This window comes from Mycetomoellerius zeteki, unplaced genomic scaffold (assembly GCF_001594055.1).
Source record: "Mycetomoellerius zeteki isolate Tzet28-1 unplaced genomic scaffold, Tzet1.0 scaffold285, whole genome shotgun sequence".
NCBI classification, from domain to species: domain Eukaryota; kingdom Metazoa; phylum Arthropoda; class Insecta; order Hymenoptera; family Formicidae; genus Mycetomoellerius; species Mycetomoellerius zeteki.
This window is the reverse complement of record NW_017257266.1, coordinates 704,083-726,674: the sequence shown is the minus strand read 5'-3', so window position 1 is coordinate 726,674 and position 22,592 is coordinate 704,083. Positions and strand designations below refer to the sequence as shown.

Below are 22,592 nucleotides of genomic sequence, written 5' to 3'. Positions count from 1 at the left end.
GCTTCGGGTGAACCAAGCGGGCAGCGAGATGCAAGGGGGATGAAAATACGGGATCCGTTACGTGTCTCGTTTTCATCCCCCTCGGCTACCACCCTTTCCCACCTTTTCTTCCTTTCCTGCTCGTGTATCCCCTTCCTCCCCCCTTCGTGCGAACCTTAACCAGATACGTCTTTACGCGCGTTTCATGACATACGGACAATGGCGGGGAAACGGGGGCGAGTGGCGGAGGAGAGGGTGATAGAGAGGGGCGTACCGCTGAGAGAGGAATGGAGGGACGGTAGGAGGGATGAGGGCGGCGGACCGCGAGTGCAATAGAGAGAGAGAGAGAGAGAGAGAGAGAGAGAGAGAGAGAGAGAGACGGAGGAACAATGCGGGGTGTGGAGGGAGTTGCAGCAAACCTCGTCCCGTGCGCCTGACTGACTTTATGACGATGGCTGAGACGTAAAAGAGAGGAAGACGGATGCTAAATGAAAGAGAGAGAGAAGGAAAGATCAGTGCGCGATCGTGGATCATGCAGACGTCGAAGCTTAGCCCTTCGTTCGCGAACGCGAAATTGCCATCAGGATGGCGACGCTCATGAAGATGAATTTTGCCGAAAGGATATTGACCGAATATGTATAAACAATGTACGTGTACAATAATATGCGCATAATAAATGTTGATGATTAATTCATAGAGGAGGACCGATGCATATTCGCCGCTATATTTTTCCTAATCTTCTACGATCCATGATTAACTAATGATCCATTGAAATTGGTTAGTCAATGAAAAATTAACTCCATCGAACAATGTATGAATAATACCTTTAATATTCGAAACAGGGTTTAAAAATTCACGAGCGTACACCTATATTAATGGATTTATGCGTGCGTGCGTGTATGTGTGTATGTGAGAGAGAGAAAGAGAGAAAGACTGGCAGATCCACAGGAGGCTCAAAAATATTTATAGCAAAATCTTATATATATTTTTAATATTTCTGAAATACTTAATCACAATTTACACATATTTGACACATATTTGATTTAAGAAAAATTTTACATTTTATTATTGGCGGTGCGCCAAAATGGCACCCCTCCTCTTGACAAATTTCTTGATTCGCCAATGGAAAGAGAGAGAGACACAGAGATGACAGAATCCTCGTATGTGCAATTAATGCCGTGCCACGCCGCACTGTTCGCGCCGCTGAAAGGATTAATATTCCGCTCGTAGGACAAACGCATCCGAAGTGTAAAGGAACAGCTGGATAATCACAGGAAATGGCTGTTTAATCGTTTTCGGTACGATTGCCGAAACCCGTATGATCATTACGGTTCTCTGTATCATTATCCGCGGTTCGGTCCAGCTCGGCCCAGTTCAGCTCAGCTCAAATCGGTACAACACAGCATTGCTCCGCTCGGAGCGATTTCGTTACACAAGATATCGCTCGGCGATATTCAATCAAGTTCCTGTTCCAAAAGCGATTTGTTTCCAGCCGCGCGAATGCACTCGCACATGCGAGAGCTTCTCTGAATAAGAGCCTCCGGATATATTCCGGATTAATTGAAATGCGCACTCGCAGGCTCTCATCTTCCTCTCTTTCTATCTTGACACCTTGTGTTGTTATCTGCACAAAGCAATTATATATCCCTCTCACCGGATATCGACGTTCGATCACCTGCCAAGTGCACAAAGCGCTTAAATATGTACCCACCACTTGCATCCGCGCGGTGTGTACGCAAGAAACGTTGGCGCTGAGTCTCGCAACTTGGAATTAACATTATCTCAAATAAATCGTTAGGCAATTACGCGTCTTTCATCTAGCAAACGGGTCAATCTGACAACGGCTAATTCGCGAACGTCACCTCGGCAACAGGAATCCGCGATGTTGATATACGCGACCTATCGTGACTTTCTAACGTGAAGTATTTTCGCCTCGATTTTATTAGTATCCCTAGCAGAGTGTAGCCATCTCCTAGATCCCTTCTGATTGGATGCACACACATTGGTAATGCCAATCATAGTGTAACAGGAATGCACATACATTCACACCAAACACATACACGTTTCAAGCACGCACATATATATTATATTTATGTACGCCATTTTGTGTGTATGGCCCTCTTCTACATGGAAAGAACAATTCTGCTGAAATGTTTAAAAATTTAATCAGATCTGAAAATAATTTCGTACGACTATTAAAATAATTACATAAGAATCTCAAGCATGATGAGCAATGCTGCAAAAAATTTTGCAGCATTCTAGCAGCTAGCTTGCAGAGTATCCTACGTAATTATTTTGATGATCCAGCAAAATTATTTTCGGATCTGTATTTAGTTAAATTTTTAGATACTTTAGCAAAACTTTTTTTGTGTAGGGATTCTAGATTCCATTTGACACTCACAGCGCTGTTAGAATTACTTTATTTTTGTTGCACTGAAAGAAAAAAATAATTACAGCAACTATAAAAATATAGAGAAATAGCACCTCAACTATTCAAAATGAGTTATAAGAAAAAAATATCAGTTACCTATTTAATTACTTCTTTACCTATTAATTGTCGTAATCGTTCAACCTAGCAGTAACTCCAAAAATAGTAAATTGTTATCTTTAGTTGAATCAACTATAGAATTATTATTGAATTAACTGTAATATATTATAGTTAACGCAGCTATATATATTAGCTATTATATCTACATACAAAATTTGTATAGTTGTCCCCTTTATAGTTATCATGACAATGAATTTTTCTCTCAGTGTATTTATCAAATGTTAAGCAAGAACAAATTCACAAGAGCTGTGAGCGCCAAATGGAACTCATCCTTAATCTCATAAGTTTCGCGTGTATGCTACCTATTTGCTAGCGTACTGATGCGGCGGCAACGATATTAGAAAAGGAAATGACAGCAATGTCACTTATTTTTCGCGGATGACTCAACGACCGAGACAAAGGTGAGAAAGGGAAAGATATGACGCTGCTCCGGAAACTCGATGTCTTCATAATTGTCGGCGATAATAATAACGTCAACGAGAAACGACTAAGGAGAGGGATGTCTATTATCGGTGGCACTTGTTAGGAGTTCCTATACGAAAGAAGCGAGGAAGAAAGGCAAAGTCGGAAAGGAAAGGATGAAGGAAAGGGGAGAGGGGATTCCTTGATTCGTGTACGTCCCGTTTTGCTTATTTATTCTGCCTCAATAATTCGAGACAGAAGTTTCCCGGTGCGATCCAAGTCTCTACGTGAACTTTTCATCGCGTCTCTCCTGATACATCCGAGGGAACTTGCGATTCGTCGCGGAAGGAATATCGACTTTGCGATACGCGCTCGTGCAATTCGAATCGCAAAAGGGGATCGCAACGCCGAACAGTGGAGTACAATAAGTAACAAAGCGAAATGATTGTTATACGTATGAAAACACAATGATCGCATATCATCTAAAATATATAAAAACTATACTATTTTCTTATTAATATCAAAATTATTAATATTCTTATAAGATGCTTATATATATTGTGCGTTAAAAGATTTGTATGTATTTTTTTAAACAAAAATATTCCGTACTAAAAATATTTTCAAGCATTTTATTGAGCAACACTTTCTCATAAGAGATATACGAAAAGAAAGATTTCGCTGAAGTATCTAAAAATTTAGGTACGTATAGATTTAAAAATAATTTTGCTAAACCATATAATTCTGTATAATTCAAGCACGATAAAAAAAAACAATGTTACAAAAAGCTTTGACCATTAGCAACTAGCTTGAACGTAATCCTTCATAATATTATTTGATTTAAGTCCAACAAAATTTACCTTCAGATCTAAACTACAGCTTAATTTTTAGATATTTTAGCAAAACTGTTCTTTTCGTGTACGGTTTTCGTGATTCGATCTTAATTTAGAAATAGTTCAGACAGCCGAAAGAGATGCGGGTAAAAAGAACCATGGAAAAGTTAAATAAAGCGCGGAGCCAGAAAACCGCCATGGATCTTCCCGGAAGCGACGTTTGGCGATGTATAGCTTCGCGACGGTGCGGTGCACGTCCGAGTCCTTGATTTTAAAGATTCTTGTTTTACTTCCAAAAGAGAAGAAGACGTTGGACTTTTATAAGATTACACGCGAGAAGAGAGTATACTGATCTCTCAACGGGAAAGATAACAAGACCGGTCTCGTCGTCGCGCGGAGAAACGTTGGTCGCGTGCCAACGCGTAAAATTCGCGCAAGAATGGAATCGCTGAGCTCGCACGGTTCTCTTAAAGTAATACCAAGAAATATTCGAATAACAAATACCAAGGTGGCGAACCAGCATATTTCTCTGATTGGCGAAGAGAATTAAAAATGAGGTCGACGTTTATTATGAAAGTTCCGTTAGCTCCGCGAGAGATTACATTCTAGATGTAAGAATAAAAAAAATATCATCTTTTCTAAATGTAACAGATTACATCGCTACTGTCGAAAAATTTCACAAAGTAATTCCTGCTTGAGAGAGAACAGATATAATTAATTAATTACATCTCTCTTATAAAAAATAATTTGATTATTGCCTCTGTTATTTCGCTTCAAAAACACCCTGTATAATGCAAATTTTTAACATTATAAGTTATAACGAGCATTACCTATTATCAAGAAGATAGTAAATTGAAACAATATTAATACGAAAGACAGCAATTCTATTTCATTAGTTTCCACGTTTTACACGACGGTATATTACGAATTAATACCTACTGTCAAAATTCACAATACATACGTAATCACCCCGTAATTTCAGTGGTGCAACAAAGTTTCTTAGCAATATTACAGGGCTGGATTTGTTTCGAGCATCCCTATTTAAACGATACAGCAGTCCGTCGTGTTCCCGGTTCTCGAACAACTCCATTCCTCTGGTCTCTTCTTCACCAATCTCTCTCTCTCTCTCTCTCTCTCTCTCTCTCTCTCTCTCTCTATTTGCATCTCTGTCGGTCCAACTATTCGAATCTCATCAAGCGACAAGCTTAGTTTCGTCAAGCAGAAATACTGTCGTTCATGAGAACGTGCGACAAAGACGGAATAACGAAGATATTTCTCGGAGGAAGAGAAACTATATAAGATGAAGTAGTTAGATTCTCATAGTAGATGTAACGGAACTATCTTCATGTCAATTCTGAAAAACATGCTTTGACTATAATCTTCTAAAATGAAAACATTTAATTAAATATTTAATGATAAAATGTGTAAATTCTTTAAACATCCTAGCAAATGATATTTCACGTACGTGGAATTATTTACATCCACCAAGATTAAATCATCTATACGTTTCAGTAAGTTAATTAAAATTGATCGTTTCAAAAGATAGAAGCATAAAGTTCTGTTAAATAACCAGATTTCAATTCACTTCTTTATAAGAATTTAAAAAAAATATACTAACATTTCTTTATAAAAATTCTAATGTTTTTAGCATTCTAATTATTGTCCGGTAACGCGTTATCTCTATCGTTAAGCTTCGCATATAAGTCGAGAAATTCTCGCGTCTCAATTTCACTCGAAAGTCGTTCAAGTTGGCTGAAAACAGCGGATTGGCCAGGTTTCATTTCGCCTGCAGGAATACCGATGCGACGTGACGCCGATGTGATGCGATGCAATACAGACGACGAATGGACCGGTCTGTACGCGTAACACTCCTGGAACGTATACAGAACGTGCACCTGGCGACGCGGTCGCATAAACTCGACCGTGTCGCACCGACATCCATACGAAATTCACACCTTGCACCGCTTGTTCGATCTGTTTCGTTAGCGGAAGAGATTCTGCGTACCCGCATGGAATAAACGCTCGTCGTCTCGCTTCCGCTCACTAAACTATCCTCATCTGTCCTGTCTCCTTCCTCTTCCTCTCTCTCCTCCTTCTCTCTACTTCTCTCTCATCCTCATCCCGGTTCGTGGTTGGGTCCGCGTAATTATAACTTCAGCAGAATCTATGACAACACCGCGTCGAACGTATTCTCGTTCTCGAGCTATTCACCCCTTTCAAAGGTGTGCCCGTGCATCGTGCTGGTCTAATTATTTCGTTTTCCGCCAAGCCTCGTATCAACAGGAAAATAGATGGCGAGGACAGAAAAGTGGGGATGTAGGTGGAAAACCCCAAGAGGCATCGTTAGATATCAAAGGAGCAATGGTAACCAAATCCCTTAAGTTAAATAACATTTTGTTATTTTAACTTTCATGTGTGTACTCTCTAGATCCTTTGGAGTGGAATCTCACTCTAAAGAGTGAAAATTGAGCCAGTTTTTAAAAAGAGTGACTCAATTTTCATTCCTTAAAAGTAAAATTTTATTTTTCAAATTGACAATTCACTCTAAAAGTTTTAAAAAGTAAAAATATAAATCAATCCACTTCTGTGTGATTAGTTTTAAAGTAAACGACGTCCATATTAATTAGAGGTGTGTAAGATCGAGTCGGGAATGGGAATGTTTTTTTTTTCGGGATCGGGACGGGATTTTGAAATTTTTGAGATTCCCGAGAATGTTCGGGATTTCTGAAAATATCTCTTTTTCCAGGAAATACTAATATAGATTGATGGAAAAACAATATTAAAAGATTCTGTACAGTATCAGATATCCCGAAGATTCTCGGGAAACCCGAATATTTTCAGGATCCCGTTTCGACCCGATCCGCGTCTTCCCATCCTGTCCTAAGCATCTGGTTTCGAGAATTTTCGAGATCCCGCACACCTCTAATATTAATATATGCATTCAATAAATAATAAACTGAATTTGAGTCAAATTTAATACATTTTCTTGAGTTAAATTGTTTAAGCTAAAATCTCTCCATTGTTTTAGCTAAAATAATGACATATTGAGCAGTGGCGACCTATAGAAATAATTAATAATAACTCAAATTAGAGAGATATAATTAGACATTATGAATTTAACAGTGTACTTTCTCGGATTACTTTAACAGTACCTTCGAACAACGGAGTTCCAACCACAACGCGAATAGCTTTGAATTGTTTATCCTTTGTTTTCACTTCCTTTAGTCGAGACATCATTTTCTTTGCAATTTTAGATTATTTACTTATGTTTGACGATATTACATTGAAGATATTTCGATTTTAATTTCGGGAAAGAATTCCAAATATATAGAGAATTTTAACAAAGTTAGAAAAATGGAATTTTTTATCTTCACATCCAGCATGAAGTATCATTCATAAAACTAAATTTATACAAAAAGAATGATTTTACTAAAGTATCTAAAAATTTAAAATACAAATCTGAAAATAATTTTATTGAACCATCAAAATAATTATATAAGAAACTCAAGCAAAAGATGAACAATGTTACAAAAAATTTCGATATTCTAGCAACTCTAGTTTGAGTCTATATAATTATTTTAATCCAACCGAATTATTTTCGAATCTGCATTTTAGATACTTCAGCAAAATAGTTTTTTCCATGTACAGATAACAATTATTTCAAGTGCAATTTTTTTTAACACAAGCACAAAATTATATAAATATGACCTATTAAAAAAAAGACTATACATTTTTACATTTTAATTTGCTTTTTCTTTTACCTTTCAACGTTTTATTTAAACAAATATTCTATTTTAGTTTCCGATCGCACCATTGTCCGATAAAGCTATGCGAGAAATTGCGATTTTCCGATGAAATTCGAATGGTTGCGGCTGCAAACGAAGAGATGAAAATGGAAATAGAGAAAAGGCAAAGAACTATGATTGCACTGAGTCGTTTAACCCCTTTGCATTCGTTCATTTAAGTAGCTAACTCATCCAGATCGCTTGGCGTTTTATATACGTTCGTGGGTTCACGTAAAGGGAATCCGTGAGTGCTGAAATTACAGCCGGAATAATTTGTAAATTATTTAGGATCTCGAATGTACGGTTGATATCAAGGAGAACGATGAAACATACTCAAAAGACTGCACGGTTAAAATATTAATTATTATTTCAATTCAGCAAATATCCTCATTAATATTAAAAAAATATATACAGTAATATTATATATATATATATATATATTTTAGTTCTGTCAATTTAATAGCGTGCTGTTGAACCACTTTTAAAGTATCTGCATCAATCACATTAGAAATAGAAGGACTTACGATACTCAATGCAATTGCAGGTCGACCAGGAACGGATTATCCAGTGCTGGGAAAGGTACCTTACACGAATTTCTATTGCGACGACCAGTCTTTCCCCGGCTTCTTCGCCGACGTAGAGACGAGATGCCAGGCATGGCATTATTGCGACATAGACGGCCGACAAGCAACGTTTCTCTGTCCGAACGGCACGCAATTCAGCCAGGCGGTCTTCGTCTGCGACTGGTGGTTCAACGTAAGGTGCGAGCTCAGCCCGAAGCTCTACGCCATCAACAGTCGACTTTACGGTATGCCCACCGAGAGCCCGACGAGACCTCATCGACTGATCACGAAGGAGCTTCTGGAGAATATATTCGTACGTAGGAAATGAAGAGGGCGGACGAAAGGCACGCGATACTCGTCTCGAAACGAAAAGAAAGAAATAGGAAAAAACACGATCATCGTCCTAGAAGGAAAGTGCTTTCCTCGCGATATAGGAATCGTAAAAACGTTGCGAGATTACCGACGCCTCAAAAAAATATCTCATGAGTCTCCGGATACATACAGAAAATTTTGTCTCTTTAATAAATCCGTAACTCGGATCTTCGTATCTTTCTCCAACATGCGGAAGCAATCGCAGTTACTTAACTATTCCATCGATCAATAGAAGCTAGCGTGGGATGCCCGGGCCCTGTCACGATTACGGAACTTTCAAAGGAAACGAGGAGACGAGAGCATCTGACAATCGCGAGAAGAACACGACGGCGCGATTATCTGTGACAATCGTGAATTCTGCGAAAGGTCGTCGCAAGAGCATCGCAGGACTGCCGTCGACGATAGCACACTCGAGCCGCTGAATCGTGCGACGAGCGTTCTGGGGAAATTACCGGTGGATAAATCTTTGCCCAATGAATATCGAAACGATCTTCGTCGAAGGCAAAGAACGTTCCTTCCATTCCAGAACAGGAGGGAATGAAGGAATGGATACGTTCGTCATGATGAGCACCGCTGCGTCAATAAAAGAGAAACCGAAGGTGGAGCGACTTCCGTCTGTGATGTGATCAGCCTTCCCTTCTGACGGAAGGAATTGCCTGACGCAGAAAAGCGTCCTGCACCTTCGATGCGGTTCTTAATCGTTGATGAGATCCTGCTCTAGACTGCGAAAGAGCCAAAGCGCCCTCAGTCTCCTCTTTCGATCGGTGCTTTACGAATGTCTCTCGTCGACAGGCGTCCTTTCTCTCTCCCTCTTTCTTTCTATTTCCCGCCTCGTCAATGGATAAGAAGCCTCGGAAGTTGATCGTTAGACGGAAGTACCACCACGGAGAACCACCACAAGCAATACGTGCCACTGACACACCTGCGGGAAAATCAACCGAGTGCTCCATGATAGATTATCAAACTCAAACACGACTCCGGTGGACGCTTCGATCGCACTATAATCTATCTGATGGACATTGTGGTTGTTATTCTGGATAGTGACGTTTTGTAAACTGAATTTGTCAATATGTATTTCTCAATCTACACGGATAGAATGGTTTTGATAAAATATTTAAAAATTTAGAGCTAGATACAGAATGTAATTTTGTTTGGATTATCAAAATAATTATATAGAACGCTTTACCCTCCAATAATTGGAGTTTTTAAAGGCCATTGATATTTTGATTGTCAATTTTGGTAGATAAAGTTGTGAAAATAAGTAAAATATAATCCGACTTTTTATGATGGTTAAAAAGTTATAATGGTTATTAAAGCTTTGACAAGTATAAAATTTTTTTTATTTTTATATAATCTAATTCTACATATATAATATAATTCGTAACAATAAAAAATTTGCCCTGTTTCTCAAAGATCCTTTGCTGACGGAAAAGTTAAAGTTGTCGTTGGATGGTTAAATTGATTACTAGAATGTTAAAATTTTTTACAGCATTATCGTCAATGTTTGAAGCGTTCTATTATTTTGATGGTCCAATAAAATTATTTTCAGATCTATATCTACCTGAATTTTAGATACTTCAGCAAAACTCTTTTTTCCGTTAAATTAAACGGAGACTATGAGCAGTGTTCTCAATGCAAAGAATTCAACTGCGCTTTAATTGTTTTCTTGTCGGAGTCTCCGTCAAGAAACAAGTCTTTAAATATATTAAATATGCCTACATAAATAGTCCAGTATCGCCAAAATATTGTTAATGCGTCATTGTAAACATAATACAGATTGTAAACACACAAAAGACTAGTTGAATGAGACTACTGTTAGCTTGTTAATATTATTCCAAGAGCCGTTGGATGAAACAATAATATAGATTGTGATTGTAGAAGAGAAAAAATTATATTTGTACATTATATATATATTATATTTCCTAAATATAATTATTGCAATGTAACATTAAAAAGAGAAAACGAGATTGTACTCTGTTCATGGATTAAAAAAATTATTACATGGAAAGAACGATTTGATTGAAGTGTCTAAAAATTTAGATCTGGAAATAGTTTCATCTTGGACTATCAAAATAATTACGTAGAACGTTCTAACTGGTTGCTAGAGTGTTAAAACTTTTTGCATCATCGTTTCTGTATAATTATTTTGGTCCAAAGTCAAATTACTTTCAAATCTGTATTTAACTAAATCTTTAGATATTTTAGCGCGCAAAATCATTCCTTGCACAATTTATTACTGTTTTACCCAGCAGCTCAAACGTAAAGAATGCAATAAGATACCTAATAATATTAAGAGAAATCTAAGAAAACGATCATGTGTAATCCGAGTAATTATTCAAACGGAAAAAATGATCGAATTTTCGCGACGATGCGTGTCGCTATTCGCTTTGCGCCGAGCTGTACCGAAGGAAGGAATCGATACGTTTCGCGCGTGGACGGTATTGACGAGTGGTACAAATCGATGCCTTCCGAAATCAATAGTCGATAATACGATTGTGCACGCCCGCCGATTGTGATGCCCGAGAGAAGTACACGCAAACACGCACACATGACAACGGCAGGCTTGCCGGCAATTAGTAATGGCGCATCGTACGAGATGCGCGATATTGTTGCGGCCCGCGCGGAAAAGCGCTGGAAAAGCGAACGAGTTCTCGCCACGCCAATAAATGTGTACAAACAACGACGCGACAAACGATCAATCCCTAAATCAAGATTCGCGGGCCGCGATTTTTCATCGGACAAAACAGTAGATACACTAACAATCACCCGAGGCTCTCCTCGTCTCGAGCACGCTCGAGCTCGTAGTGTTAATTAGTTATTTGTTAAAAATGTGAGTGAAACGCACGTTTGCGATCTTGTGTAACGTCGTTCGTAATGTTTGTAAGCGAATTCTGCAGCGGAATGAATATGTGCCTTTATACTTAACGTCCTTTGCGCCTTGTACATAATAGAGATAAAAACGTAGATGTGCTAAGCCATTACGCGCCGATTGTCGGCGATTTTGTGTTAATATAGATAAAGGAGCGTTGGTAGTATGACGTAGAATAACAGTGAATCCAACGTCTCGAGATCAGAATTCCGATAAAAGTAATAATTGGAAATGAAGATGCGCGATTAAAGGAAGTGTCCCTCCGAGCTTATTGATAGTTAGCCTTCTTCGATCCTTTGGCGAGGAATGTAATCTTCGCAAATTGGATGCTGTACAAGAATGCCATTACTGAAATTTTTATTTAATATAAGGGAAGGAGAGAGCCTTTATGAGAGGAAGTTACGGCAAATTAGTTCGAAAACTTTTCGGTATACGCCGCACGGTGTATCTTTAATGAGGGATGCCGACCTCTGCTGGCCAATTTGCTAATGAAGAACGGTTAACGGAGACAATCTTCAGTGAAACTAAAAATTACTTTTTAAATGAGTGACGGGATTTAAACCGAAGAGTCACACTTAATTTGATTATACGCCACAGGGAAGAAAATCTTCAGTAATTCCTTCCATTCGCGGTTTATACATAGTGCGATTAAACTTTCATTCGTTAATTGACAGCGGCATCTTTAATCGCCTTTTATCGCAATCGTATAAACGTTCCGATTCACGTTTAACTCAATTTAAGCGTCAATCAAATGATCTTACAAAAATAAAGAGGAAATATGTGATGATAATCTAACTTCGTGCAAGATTAAGTCGATCCATTCTTGGCATTTTCAGGCTTGAGTTTGTCATTGAAAAGTGTATTTTAAAAGCAAATAAAATATTGATATTTCAACATCCGTCTGTAATGAGTCATTTTATTTCTAATGCAAAAATATGGAAATATAGATTATTTTAACGAAAAAATATATGAAATTTTGGAGAAACGGTATTTTACACGGGAAGAACCATGGTATATGAATATAAAGTATTCCATTGCGCATAATGGCGGCAGATTAAATTAAAACAACCAATCAAAATTCCTCCAAAATTAATGGAATAGTAGCAATCATATACCTTTTTACAATTTATGGTAATGTTTTGATTGGTCAAATAGCAATTACCATGTTCCAGACTGTACATCCTTGGGAATAGAATACCTTATATTCTTATACAATCGAAAGAACAATTTGCTGCAAAATTTAGCTATTAGATACACATTTAAAAATAATTTTGTTGAGCTGTCAAAATATAGGATCAAGCTGATTGTTAAAATGTTAAAACTTTTTGCAATGTTGCCCGTGTTATATTTAAACTCTTGTCATACCTTCACAAATTATTTTAATAATAAAGTAAATGATGTGAAAGCTACAAAGAATAAATCTGAGAGGGAGTGAAAAAGCCAATGTAAGTTTTCTTTCCAATTTTATATTGACTTTTATCTATACATTAAAAAAGATCGAAACATCTGAATTGAACTACTAATAAAGAAAGTATCCACATACAAACATCCAGTGACGACTTACATTGGCTTTTTTTATCCCCTCTCAGATTATTTTAATAGTTATATAGAGTTATTTTCAAATCTCTGTATCTACTTAAATTTTCAGATATTTGAGCAGAATCATTCTTTCCGTGTATAAAAAAGGATATGCGCTACTGCTGGAATAATAATCATTACCGTTTCCATGTTCAAATTCAGTTTATGAGGGAATCGGTAAAGGAAGAAATCGCATCTGCCGCGTATAATATGTAATGCGATAGATTATCAATGATCGAATGAATGCATCCTTTAGCGTAACATGAGAGTTGAAAAAAGTGAACGTTGTTGGTGAAATGTCGGTGGCCAGTGCGGTCACTGCGACCGCAACTGATTCAACCCTCTACACATCGGTGGACAATTTTATATAAAATATCAGGTAGCCACGTTGCGTTAAATGAACCGCAAGCTGCATTCCCATGAAATAATTGGTTTTGCCAGCGTATCAAAATTTTTTCTCCGTAAGCTGAGTTAGTACGGCGCGATGGTACATTTTGAGGTTTGTCTCCGGTTTCTGTTTTAATTTCATTTCTCCTCTCTCTTCCTCTTTTCTTGATCGTTATCAGATTGCATGGCGTTTCGAATTGCATGGCTCACGCTCGTCGTGTCTACCTACAGACATTCTCGCAATTACGCGATCATTACGCCGTTGAATTCTAACGCAAGTTCCGTCAATATCGCAATATTTCTCGCAGGTGTTTTCCTAAATCAATATTTTTCAACGTTATAGAAAATTCACTCGCGCGAACGTTGGTCGAAAATTGTTCTATATTTCGGATAGCTTTCAGTTCAATCTCTACCGATATTCCGTGTTTGGATCATATACAATTCGCAGATCAATGTGTCTTTGTGTTTTGTGCACTATCACGCGCAACTCTGAGCGAAAGATAGGATTTATTTAAAAAAAGAAACCGCAAATAAAGCGCGATCGGCCGGTATTGGGAAACACTTAGAGCGTTTTTTCGAGAAGGGCGGACAATCGCAAATCGGCAAAAGCGAGAGAACGATGACGAAGACCAAGCGGCATAGCTCTCAGAAGGGATCTAAGAATCCATCAGCGAAACTGGTAATCAGATGGAGCCAGCACGAACCACTTTCAGGGATCCAATCTCGTTGGGAGTTTTGTCCCCTCTCTCGCCCCTCTCCTTGCATTTTTCTTCGTACCCCTATTTCGTGCGAATGCAGTACGTGTGTGCAATGTCGTTCGTTTGTCCGTGCCTCTCAGTCTCTCCCAACGATTCGTCCAATTTTGCGGGCAAACCCGTTCTAGCAGCCGTTCGATGTGTCCGGAAACGCGCTACACATCGATTTGAAATCTTTTCCGTATCGTCAGAAAAAAAAACGGCGTATCGATAGAGCGATATGACGCGTATTCAACGTTGCAAAAATAATATGAATGCTGTCACAAGCGCGATGTTTCGATAATCGAAAAAAACGGCTAATTGGCAATTGCTTCAACGAAGTTAACGATTTTCACGAGATCGAGAAGGATCCTGTTATCTCCCACAGGCTACGAAAGAAACAGACGGAGGGAATTCTATAAATCGACGCTACCGAAAAATGACGACTGGGTTGATATTCGCGAAGATGCGCCATGACCATGCTTTTAATTACAAGATTCTTTTGACGGCACTTTTAAAGCCGGATGCAAATGGACCATAAAACTGAGCGTCCAGGTGGCTCTCATTTACGAGTGCGGAAAGTTTTTAAGTCCGTTGTGCCAAGTCGAGCCGAGTAGAATCGAGTCGCGCGGTAGCGAATGAGAGAGGGCCTGTTTTATCGGTCTGCAAGTTCGAAAGTAATTCTCTTACTTGACGGTTAGACCGACAGGCCGCGCAATTCGAGACTAATTTCACAGAAAAGAGAACCTTTCCCCGTTCGCTTTGGCTTCCTTACCGACTGCTCTCCTCAAAGTTACCTAGAGAACACTGAGACGTCTTATAAAACATCATAAAGACGCCCTAAGATCCATGAGACATTTTTTGAAAGTATCAGAATGACGTCTTTAAGATGTCTTATGCGTCGATTTATGACATCCTGAAGACATTATCCTTAAGACGTAAAATTTAAGTAGACACACAGCTCTGAAAAGAATTTTGGACCATCAAAATAATTACGTAGAAAACTCAAGCATGATGACCAGTGCTATAAAAAGTTTTGACATTCTAACAATCAGTTTAAGAGTCCTATGTAATTATTTTGATGACCCAACAAAATTATCTTCAGATGTGTAAGTAAATTTTTAAATATTTCAGCAAAACCGTCCTTTATGAGTGTAGAATGATGCTCGTCTTGACTTGTGTTATTAAATAGATAGCATCTCATAATTGGTCAGACACATTTCGTCAAATCGTATTAGTCAGAGCGAAATAAAACATATATTTTCTCACATGATTTTAATAAAAAAATCCTTGTGGTGACTAAACTCCGACTAAAGAATTTCTAGATTGTACCACAAAGATCGATAAAAATAAATTCACATAACGTAATGTCCGAGTTAATCTGCCGAAGATTCAATTCTGGCGCAGATCGATTCTCTGGAACGCCGATTTATAGACGAAGCTCGCGTATAGTATCCGCGAGTTCACGCACACGCAACATGTATATCCCGGTTGTTTTCGCGCCCACGTCGGACAGAGAGACAGACACGCGGACGAATTATTTTCGTTCGCATAAACAAAGCCGCGACTTGAAAGGGGAGTTTAAATTGTTCGCTAGTTTTACGCGCCCGCGGCGCTCTCGTCTACTCGCTCACTCTCTACTCTCGTTTCAACCCTCCTCTCTTCATCTAATTCTCGATACGCTTCCCTCTTTCCTCCCTTTTGTTTCATTCTTTTCCTCTCTCGCTCTTTTACCCTCACCACGCAACCCCGGGTGGGCGCGTGTTGTTGCTGCTGTTGCCGCTGTCCATCAGGAAAGATCCCGGGATGCGAGCCTGCGCTTGAAGCCCATTGATTAACCGTTGTCTGCCGCATGCTGCGAGCGAGAGAGGAAACGGAAGAGCTCTCTTGCGAGGTCAGAGGAAAAGAGAGAGGGGGGATGAGAGGGGAGGAGAGGAAATAGAGAGATGCGCACGTTCAACATGCCCACGAGCAACGTTTATGAAAACTTTGTGCATCGACTGCACCACGGCAACGAATAAAATAACGCTCTAAATTATTCCACCCGTCTCTCTCTCCCTCTCTCTCTCTTTCCTCCCCTCCTTCCCTCCCTCTCTCTTTTTCTTTCTATCTCTCCGTTCGTCCCCTCGTCGTCTCAATCGGCCGAGCGGAGGGCCCCATGCTTAAATTATCTGCGTTTTCCATTTTGTATCGCCGATTACTTGCCCCGAAGCCTACTTACCAGCATCATCGATAAGCAACGTCAAAGAGTTCTCCGAGCTCTGGATACAGTCAAACGCTACGTGTCCACCCCACGTTATTAATAGAACGTTTCCCCGGCTGCTCGCTATTTAATAAATTCTTGCAATGAGGTACAATACCGATTTTGCACTTGCACTCTAGGCAAAGCAAAGCATACGCCTAGGGCTCATGAATCATAACACTGATAACAAATAAATTAATACGCTTAAAGAGCAACGTCTAAGAAAATTTCTGACATTCTTTGTGGTTCCAAATCAAAATTATATTAACACTATTTATCCCATTTTCTAAAGCAGGCTTCAATAAATTCCGGATAATATTTTGCCCTTACATGCAGCTGTAAGCTAGTTCCTTATCGTTACGATGTGCGGAGAAGTACAAATGCATGAATAAGTACTTTCCGATCAAGTACAGAGAATAACCACTTTGCCCGGGATAACAGTATGGATTTTCAGGGGCTCTTCTACAATGATAGAGTATTTCATATATGGTATTTACGCCGGATGCAGCAACATTTTCGCTCGTCACAAAGGATTAAACTGACAATTGTTCGATCACATATGTTAGATAGAATCTGATGCAACATGATGTTAACACACCAGGCTTACGAGGATAATAAGCAAATGATATTGTCGTGATCGATTAACGTATAGATTCATTCGAATAAATTAAAAATCCAATTGCAGTTTTTTAATGTAACAACGTGATAATAAATTGAAAAACATGCGCATACGGAAAAAATAACTTTACTGAAATATTCAAGAGTTTAAATAGATACAGGTCTCAAAATAATTTGATTGAGCCTCTAAAATAATTATTTAGTACGTCAATAAATCGACGCCTGAGTCGTAAAAGGTGCTATATCGAGAAAAACATGAAGAAAGGTTTATGTAAAGAAATGAAAAGCGGTCTATTTCGCATAAGGCGTGAAGGTTGGTCTATGTCAGAATACGAAGTATATGGTTTATATCGAGAAAGCGAGAAGAACGGTTCAAGTCGCACACTGTTAAAAATATAACCACGAGCTTCCTTTACATGTAAATGAAGCTCGTGGTTATGAACGAAATTAAAAGTAATGAATGATTTAACTGAAAATTAAGTTATAGTAGTTACTTAAATGTAATGAACGTGTACATTAAATTTATGAAAAATACATTAAATTTCATGTACATGTACACCAATATACTTTTCAGTTATAAATATATTAAATTTAATGTAATGTGATGAAATTAAGTTCACAAATTGTGTAAATTAAAAGTATATTAAATTTCATAAAATTTTTAATAGTGCATGAAATTAAAGAAGAAGTTATAGCGCAATATACTTTCTTCTCATAAATTTTATAATGGTATGATTGAGAACGGGAATCATGTTGATTTTCAATCCTGTTTCTCGCACTCATTTATTCATATATTACTTAATTTTCCGTAACTCAATTTGTGTAATTTATGAGTAGTGAATATTGCGCTATGCAGATCCTTCTTTAATTTTATGCGACTTGAACCGTTCTTCTCACTTTCTCGATATAAACCGTACTTCGTATGCGTTCCGACATAGACTGATCTTCACGCCTCATGCAAAATAGACCGCTTTTCATTCATTTCTTGACATAGACTTTCTTTGTGTTTTTTTCAATATAGCACTTTCTACGGCTCAGACGTCGAAATACAATGAGCAATGCTGCAAAAAGTTTTGACATTCTAGCAACCAATTTGAGCGTCCTACATAATTATTTTAGTTGTTTAGCAAAAAATTTTTTTCTGTATCTATAATTAAATTTTTAGACACTTTAACAAAACTGTTCTTTCTATAAGCAATAGAAATTAGATGGCTCACTCACCGAACGAAGATCGGTTTAGAATATTGTTTCTTACCTGAAATAGAAAAAAGAACAATATTATTTGAAGTGCTCAAATTAGAAAAATACATATTTTAGAAAAAAATATATCAAGAGAGATCATCTTTATAAAATTGTTAAATATCACACAAAATCCCAGCAGTCACGTAGAACATGGAAAAGTCGAATCAGCCTGAGTGAACGAACGCCACAAAATAATTATAATACAAGCAAACGCACCGGAGGTACGAATGCGATAAGAAACGGCGAGGAGAAGCGCGTCGTGCAATTAAAACAAATTTCACGAATTCCTGACGAGTATTCCATGCTCGCAAGTAGGAAACCTTGCGACGGGAAGATCGACGTGATTCCGCGTGCAAAAACGGACGAACGCGATACGCAGAGATGGACGAAAACACAGAAACCGCCATTGGCCTCCCCAGGACCGAATGAGATGAAAAAAATAAAGAGCGAAACGCACGAAGGCGCACCCTCCGATTTTTTTATTCTCGCCCCTCAATCGACCGTTCGTTGCTCGCGCGCTTTCTCCCCATTTCGTCCGGTTTTTTAATTCGCGCGATATTTCCTGGTCGTTCGCATGTTAATTTTCGACGACCAATGACGCGGCAGGCCCGCGAGGCACAGACGTCGATGATATTTCGTGTTTCGAGCGTGGGTCGAGAGCAAAATTCCCGATCGACTGGATCAAACCCTCTCCCGCTTCGTCTGCCCGCCGCGCCACTCCCTTTTTCTCGTCGATACGAGAATATTATACCTTATCAACGATACGTTACCATATGCAATATATGCAAAGAAACAAAAAGGGACGGCATTAATAAGGGAGGCATGCGATTAATGAAGGGTACGTGAAACAATTGCGCAAGGGCTCTTTGATCGCAGAGCCACATTATGGTATTTTATAACGTACAAAGTGTTCTCGAAAAGCAAATATTAGTACTGACGCAAATTACGCGTTCCCGCACATATTAGTTATGAAATAAACAATGTTTTCGTGCGCGGGCATAATCGCTGCGTGGCGCAATAGTTTATGCAACCGACCGATGGCGCTAGGTCGAGCCAAATGCAAATTGAATTTTATTCGTTTAATTATTCACGCAGATTCGCATACTGGTTGTCGTGCTATTAATTAAATAATTAATTAGATATTTATTGAACAGTAATTGCTTACGCAGCGAAAGGCTGACGCGGGCGAACTTATTGCCTACTTATTTTTCTATACCATCATTTATTTTCCCTCTTGTTATATAAATATTGATAGAACTGGATTTTCAAAGGAACAATCTGCCAAAATAAATAATAACTGACATTTAATCGAGGAATGAATTCAAGGCAAGTGAAGTGAATACTTCACGCTCTCATTATTATACCATTTAATATGTAATGCATTATGTAATCGTTGATGTAATAGGTTATTAACGTGGAATAATGTGTCTGTATTCGCTCGAATGCAAAAATTTAGAACAGTAATAATGCGAGAATATGACGCTGTAATGAAAACATTGACAGCGGTTAACTGACAGTGCAAAGCTGCAAGTAAAAATTACTATAGATCTTTAAAGGAAAACCAAAGTTTTATGATCAGCGAGTTTATTGTAGAAAAACATAAAATCTCAGTGATAGGAATAGAATAGACTCAATATCGCTAACAATTGAAGAATAGAATCAAATGGCACTTGGACTAGTGTTGGAGATTTCGATGCCCGAATACAATCGGCAGTGAACTCTGACGCCAGGCATTGGAGTCGCTCGTTTCTTGTAACAACTTACATCAGTTATCCTTCTATTAAATTTATTGAAATCTCCGGATTAACAAATCAATTATATCTATTATGAAGAAGGGATCGACAAATCCGACTTAATTATAAATAAACAAAATTGCAAAATTAATAAGCGATGTGGATGTATCTACCAAGAATTCACAAGAATTAATTAAAATATGATTCTTTGTAATTTAAAGTATAAAAGATAAAAAATTATGTTACAAAAATTGTAAAATGATTTTATGCCCAATAAATGTATCCTTGAGTTAAAAATATTCATTTGTGTATGAAATGTTATATGAAAAATGTCTATTGTTTTATGAGAAATTTTGCCAATTTGATCTTTTTTAATAACAGTTTTATGTAACAAATATAGATTTATGTACAACAATAGCTGGTGCTGTCGTGCGCTGGTTGCCAGATACATCGTCAAACCAACATCTATTTCAAAGAATCGTGCTTGAGCGTGTTATAAATAATCTTTGCAGCTAAAAAATCACCATGGTTTATGATTAATCCGGCAGTATTTTTTCTCACTGATATATTGCTCTCCAACAGTACACACAATGCGGCTGCACCGAACTGGATCCCACGAAATGGCCGCATATATCCGCGTGCTTGATTATTCACAGTTATTCCAATGGATTTCGGCTTTTGATTTGACTTTCGAAATTCCATTTTTATCCGTCACTGCCTGTCCATCGTTCTTGCATTCTTATAAAAAAATTATGGTAACATCGAGTGTGTCATATTAAAAAAAGCTATCGAGAACTTTTTAGAAAGTAACAAACCAAATAAAACAGATTTTCATTATATCTTGTATTAGGAAAACAATTTATTGTCTTCAACAAATTGTTTAGTCGAAACATTTTTTAATAGCAATAAAATATTTTGCTTATAAAAAATTTAGTTGCTTCTGCTCATTTTTCAGCCTTTTAAATAACAAAATTTTTGTTTGTTTATATCAACTGTTTGTTATTTACATCATTGTTTGTTTGTATCAACTGTTATTTACAAAGTTGAAGCATATTGTGCAAAAATAACAAAATTTTTGGCCATATAAATATTTTATTGCTGTTAAAAAATGCCAGTTTTGCTGACGGCACTAATTGTAAGTTTCTTTTCCTAGTGCGATATTATTTTATAAGCGTTCAACTCTTATCTTGTAAGTGATTACCTCATGTTTTATAAAAAAATATAATTAATTTATACGAAATGCCTTACGTTTTAAAATGCTTAAGAATCCTGTACTCCTTGAATTTATTTTTATTCTTAATGTCGGATATTTCTTTTTAATCTTACACGCAAGAACCCGCTCACAGATATTTCCATAGGACGCAGCGATAGCAATTAACTCTGTAATTTGGAGTGAGAAAAAATTTTACTTCACGATTTGCAATTCAAATAGTTTACATAGTGGAAGCGGAACGATGGCATTGATCGGATGAAGAGAGGAAAAGAACGGACTGCGAGACCTTGGGAAAAGTCGGGTGTCTAAATGAAAAAGCCTCTTATTTGTCACCTGTGCATGGTCATCGAATTCTAGCGAGACGGGAAGAGAAAGCCCGTCGAACAAGGTTGGCCGACATACGCCACTGGGTTGCTTTCTTTGTAACATAAATTCGTGTCCAAATATCCCATAAAGTGCGAGAAACGACAGAACATATAGGAGCTGCTTCATGAGCGTAAACAAATACGTGAAAGTGAGTAAAAGCGTGATCATACCTTTCCACTAATAAAAAAAAAAGAGATTCGAAGTTCGAGATTTATATTTCAAATTATATATTATAGGTACCAACACTCACCTCGTCGCCGTTTTGTTGATCTAGATAAAAGTGAGAGTTTAAAATTCTCGAACGATCGCGAAAGTCAACGGACAAGATTGAGAAAAGGAACGGAACCAAAGAGAAAGAGAGACGAGAGGAAATGGCAAAGAGAACAGAGAGAAATGATGGAGTTGTTCATTGTCGACTGGTGTTGCCACTGCTGTTCTACCGGCTTAATCGCATTCAAACGTTTACGAGCCACGTTTCCCTGCCCGCCAAACGTGTTCCTCTGATTTTATCCGATGTTACCACCCCGAACCCTCCCGGCTCTGTCTGCCGCCCCTGTTTTGTGCGTACACGCTTCGCGAGAACGCATCGAGTGCATCTCTTCAGCGCGCGATACGCCCATTTGTGCCGTATGCACTCGGCTGCTGCATTAAAGAGAAGAGAGAGAAAGAGAGAGAGTATATATATATATATATATTCTGGATATCTACTTGCTTATCAAAGGGTATCCGAATATGGCAACTCGTTTCGTTCTCATACGGCATCGCTCTGTGCCGTTGCATTTTCCGCCTCGATCTTTTCCTCTCTTTACCCTGCAAACTTGAATTCTTTCCCCTTTGCCTCTTCCTTTTTTTTTAAATGCGTTGAAACGAATATCGTTACGAACTCGTCAGCGATTATTAAGCTATCGATGTTGCGTTCCCTTTGCCTCTTCCTTTTTTTTTAAATGCATTGAAACGAATATCGTTACGAACTCGTCAACGATTATTAAGCTATCGATGTTGCGTTGTGCCATTACAGGTGCGGTGGCTGTATGTTGCCTGCACGGTTATCTAACTGGAAATAAATCCGACGTGGTCCGATGAAATGCAACGAAACGATATAATAATCGATCCTAAGCGGCGCACTCTGCG

At 38.1% G+C, this 22,592-nt stretch overlaps 1 protein-coding gene across 1 annotated transcript in view; it reads left to right on the top strand.

Annotated features, from left to right (window-relative positions):
- Positions 1–8,460, top strand: part of LOC108724259 (uncharacterized) — a 76,010-nt gene extending 67,550 nt beyond the window's left edge. The window contains exon 3 of the mRNA XM_018450545.1: positions 8,089–8,460. Coding sequence (XP_018306047.1) covers positions 8,089–8,435 — 347 coding nt within the window. The 3' untranslated portion in view covers positions 8,436–8,460. The remainder of the gene's footprint in view (positions 1–8,088) is intronic.
- Positions 8,461–22,592: the final 14,132 nt, after the last annotated feature.